The 4,351-nt window shown below is 46.9% G+C and overlaps 1 protein-coding gene across 1 annotated transcript; it reads right to left on the minus strand.

Moving 5' to 3' along the window:
* On the minus strand, positions 1-4,136 carry LOC115081131 (vomeronasal type-2 receptor 26-like). The gene is made up of 3 exons (XM_029585639.1): positions 4,008-4,136; positions 2,779-2,902; positions 1-908 (listed from the first exon to the last, which is right to left on the minus strand). The coding sequence occupies exons 1-3, from the start codon at positions 4,134-4,136 to the stop codon at positions 1-3; spliced, it is 1,161 nt and encodes a 386-aa protein (XP_029441499.1).
* Between the last annotated feature and the right edge of the window lie 215 nt (positions 4,137-4,351).

The following is a 4,351-nucleotide window of genomic DNA, read 5'->3' on the forward strand; positions in this document are numbered from 1 at the left end:
TTAAGTCACTGCATTTTTTGTCATGTACTTCCTGTTGTTCCTATCAGGCTTCAGCAAAATGATGTAGCATTTGGGGATAAAGATGCAGACCAGCAGTCCAGCGCTGGAGGCCTGGATAGCGAATATCTCCACCGCTACCATGTACTTGCCCCTGGTGCTCAGGTACGTTGGGATGAAGGACACCCAAACACTGCAGAACACCAGCATGCTGAAGGTGATGTACTTGGCCTCATTGAAGCTGTCAGGCAGATTTCTTGCTAGGAAAGCTATGAAGAAGCTGACACCAGCCAGAAGTCCCAGATAACCCAGAACACAGTAAAAAGCTATTATTGACCCTTCATTACATTCAATTAATATTGCTCCAGTTTCTGATTGCATGTTATGATATGGGAATGGGGGAGCAGCGCACAACCAGGTAAGGCACAGAACAGCCTGAATAAGGGAACAGGAAAGGACAATAGAGTTTGAGACCCTGGAACCCATCCATTTCTGGAGCTTGCTTCCTGGCTTGGTGGCTTGGAAGGCTATGACCACAGTGATGGTTTTTGCCAGAATGGAGGAGAGAGAGATGGAGAAAGTGATCCCAAAGACAGTCTGTCGGAGAATGCAGATTATGTCCTCAGGACGACCGATGAATATCAAGGAACAGAGGAAGCAGAGCATGAGGGAAACAAGGAGAATGTAGCTGAGTTCCCGGTTGTTGGCTTTCACTATGGGAGTGTCTTGGTAATTAAGGAAGATTCCCAGAATGACAGCAGTGATGAGAAAAAAGCAAATGCTGATTAGACTCAAAGCCATCCCCAAAGGCTCCTCATAGGACAGGAAGGTTATCACTTTTGGGATGCAGGCATCTCTCTTCTCATTAGACCACTGATCCTCTGGGCACTTCCAACAGGTGTCCATGTCTGGGAAGGAAGAATATTGCTTCAGTATCTCACAAATGGCTTTAGTTTATGGATAATTTTTCTCTGTAGTAGAGTCTCCACCTATTGAATGTGCAGTGTTGTAGTATCTTAATAAGGAACCTTTAGATATAATCTTTGCATGTTGATCAGTCATGCCTGAATGATATCTTTTTATCCATTTCATCATTACATTAAAACAAATGCTGGAAAAGTTGGCAGAGTTGCTTGCTTAGCTCAGCCATTCACCTTCATATATTTTTATCTGTCTGCTTTTTAAACGTGAGCACCACACACCACATCTGGTGCTGGGCAGGGGCAAGGAAGAGCTTAATTGTATAACTGTGTGCTGAGAGCTCATTTCTATGAGTAGAAAGTACTCACAGATGTTAGCCTGAATTTTCAAAGCATGTCTCCTTTGAAAATTAGGGCCAGGAAAATACCTCTTGATCACTTCTTTCAGGACTAAGGTGCCAGGGAGGTCTTCACTGCCAGGCACAGCAAAGGTGCAAACCAATGGATCCCCCTCATTGCCCCCATCTTTCACTGCTTTTTTCAAATATTTACCACTCTCTCTCATTTAAGTGTCAGGAGCAACAGTCCTGTTTTTATGCTCTAGCTGCCAGCTCTCTGTTACTTTCCTTATTGCTCTTAACATATTCTCTGGAGTACAGGTCTTGTCCAGCACCTGGCTGTGCAGGACAGCCCTCTCGCACCCTGCTGCAGCATCCATGCTACCGCTGCTGCTTATCCCTGCCTTGGACAGCTGCCACGAGTGTGTAGTCGGAGAAAGAAAGGCATGCATGGCCTTCTGTAAAGTTGATTTTGCAAGTGGAAATGGATGCATCTCCTCACCCTCTTGGCCAGATGTGCCTGCATGCTAGCATGGCACTGAGTGTGCAGGCTGGAGATTACTTACCTGTTGAATTTTGTCTGGGAAGATTCCTTTATAATTAGGGGCTAACATCTGCAGCAGCGGTGTGAATCCCATTTTCTCTACCATCTCTAAGGGCTGGTCATCCAGGGCAATGCAGCATATGGCTATCTTGGATGCTGCCTGTCTCCTACTGTCAAACAGTGAGTTGGCAACAGATCCCATCTGCTCTGTGGTGGCTGCCACTAACATGGGTTGGAGGCTGCTTGCCTGTCACCTCGCTGAAGGAATAGACCGTGGGATCAGCTAGGGGGACTGACGTCTCCCGTGCTAGTATTTTCCTCTACTGCTGATGCCACGGCTAGTCGGCTACTGCTTTGACGGGCAGCTGTGTTTCCCAGCCTGCTACATGTTCCCTCCCATGACAGCCATGCCAATGAGTGTTCTCTTTTGATGCCATGCAGCATGCTACTGTTTGTAAGAAGCTCCGGTAGTTTTCCTCTATTGCTGGACTTGTAAATGCAGCCTGTAAATCATGGGTCCGCCTTCATTCTGAAGTGTCCCCACCCCTCAGATTTATTTCAGGAATTCCTCTCCCTCCATGCAGGCTTGGGTGCTGCTCTTGGGCCTAAGGTGAAGGGTGGACCAAGAGGCAAAAAGCCAGGGTTATTTTTCAAGTCCTTTACTACCTCCGCTTTTTGAGGTGTTCTCTCTGCCCTGGCAGTATAGCTGTCTGCCTCCTCTATAGAGGATGGCATGATAGTAACTAGATGCCCCCCCCCCCCCCCCCGCGCCATGTTCTCCAGATCTACAGGCTGCTCTATCTCCTCTGCTTCTGAGAATCCCTCAGAAGGTTTCTCAGCATCTGTTACAGACATTTCTTAGGAGGAGAGCCGTTTATTATTTTGGCTGCTTCACTGCTTTCCTTTGTCCCATCATTGCCAATGTCAATGGCGCCCGCAGCTATGTGCACCCAACATGCCACATGATATCACCCAGCAGTTTTGTTAGAGATCTCGCCTTCTGGACAGGGAATGCAGTCATAGCAGCAGGCAGGCTTTTCCTTCTTGGCTGCTTTCCTAAAGCCCGGAAGACAGGTCAAGCTGCATTTGGACTGTGGAGGTATCTGAGGATTGACAAAACAGAAGTATTATAACGTCATTGAACACAGGTCAGTTATTAAAATACAATGTTCCTCTTCTGACCTTTAATTTGCATATCGCAATTTGGACAACTATGGGGTCATTTGAAGACGGACCGCATAAGAGCAAATCTACGATCATTTTACAGCTAGACTTTGGACGTGCACTTTGAAATTATTCCAGAAAAGGAGCCCGCACGCGTTTCTACCTGCTAATATGTGGGGGAATGTTTTCCAATAAAACATACCATGCATATACTTTTGAAAATGCAAACATGCTAATATAGCGCCTTCCCCTGCTCCCAGGAATGCCTTCCCCTATTAAGTATAAATGAATGTTTGCATACTTTCACCTGCATAAATGTCTTTTTAAATGGCCCTCTTTGGGGTCATTTACAAAAGTATCTAACTAACTAGTCAGATTAAAATGGCTGAAAGGTCTCCAGAATGCAGCAGCAGCTAATGAGAGCAGCCTACACTTAGTGTCAAAGTAGGTTTGCCGGGGCGCATGTTTATGCGTTGGGCAAAATAAGCCATCTTCTTCAGATTTTCAGTTCAAACCTGGTTAATTGGCTGTCTAAAAATTCCCCAGGTAAAAGGATGCCCGGAGAGCAGCAGCACACATACGTTCCCCACAAGTCTTAGCAACTGCACTGAGAGGGTTAGAGGTGAATGGTAAAACCAGTAGGCAGGCGCGCCTGTGCTCGTGTGTCAGGGACGCAACCCTTTTCTTACATGCTCGTGCATATAAAACACGCGTTTTATAAAATAGGCTGGCCCTGCACCCATGTGAGCCCAATTTCTAGTGCATGCATGCAAGAGCGCGCAAATCCCATTTCCCCCACGTAAATGGGGGTGGGGGATGTAAAAGGACCAAGTGGCGACGCCATTGCCACTAAAACCAGTTTGTTCCCAAGTTGCCTAGTTAAGTGATGTCTTCCAAACCCCCTCATTTATTAGCCTTCCTTCCCCCCACCAGTTAGCCCTGACCCTTAAAAACCCACGGACCAGCCTCGTTTTCTTTATTTTATCACTCACATGCCAGCCATAGCAGAAGTAATGTTACACGACAGGGCGCATAAGTATTTACACGCACATCTCGGGGACATGCCCCAAAACCCCCATGCCCTGTCCAGACCACACCCATGCCCTGCCCCCTTTTGAAATCTAATGAGATGGGCGCGCTCTTGATGATGCGTGCAATACTTTCCCACGTCATGCGGACGTTAACACATCGCACATTTTGCGCGTCACGGGATTTCTTTTGGATATATATGCTGGCTTCCTGCAGCTGCATCGTTGAGGGTGTGTCAGACACTGATGGTGAGAGGAGAGGAGTTTGGTGGCAGTAGGAGCTAGACGTTTAGAGGTGTTTGGAGATAGATTACCTGCTTGAGTTGGCTTTGTCTCTTCCATGTTTCTTAACTGTTCACC

Source organism: Rhinatrema bivittatum, chromosome 19 (genome assembly GCF_901001135.1).
Source record: "Rhinatrema bivittatum chromosome 19, aRhiBiv1.1, whole genome shotgun sequence".
Taxonomy (NCBI): Eukaryota; Metazoa; Chordata; class Amphibia; order Gymnophiona; family Rhinatrematidae; genus Rhinatrema; species Rhinatrema bivittatum.

Coding starts and splice junctions, on each gene's coding strand:
- LOC115081131 (XM_029585639.1), bottom strand. CDS start 4,136: ATGACGTGGGAAAGTATTGCACGCATCATCAAGAGCGCGCCCATCTCA. Junction 2,903..4,007: donor CATGTCCCCGAGATGTGCGT/GTAAATACTTAT, acceptor GTCAATCCTCAG/ATACCTCCACAGTCCAAATG. Junction 909..2,778: donor AGGCGAGATCTCTAACAAAA/CTGCTGGGTGAT, acceptor ATTCTTCCTTCC/CAGACATGGACACCTGTTGG.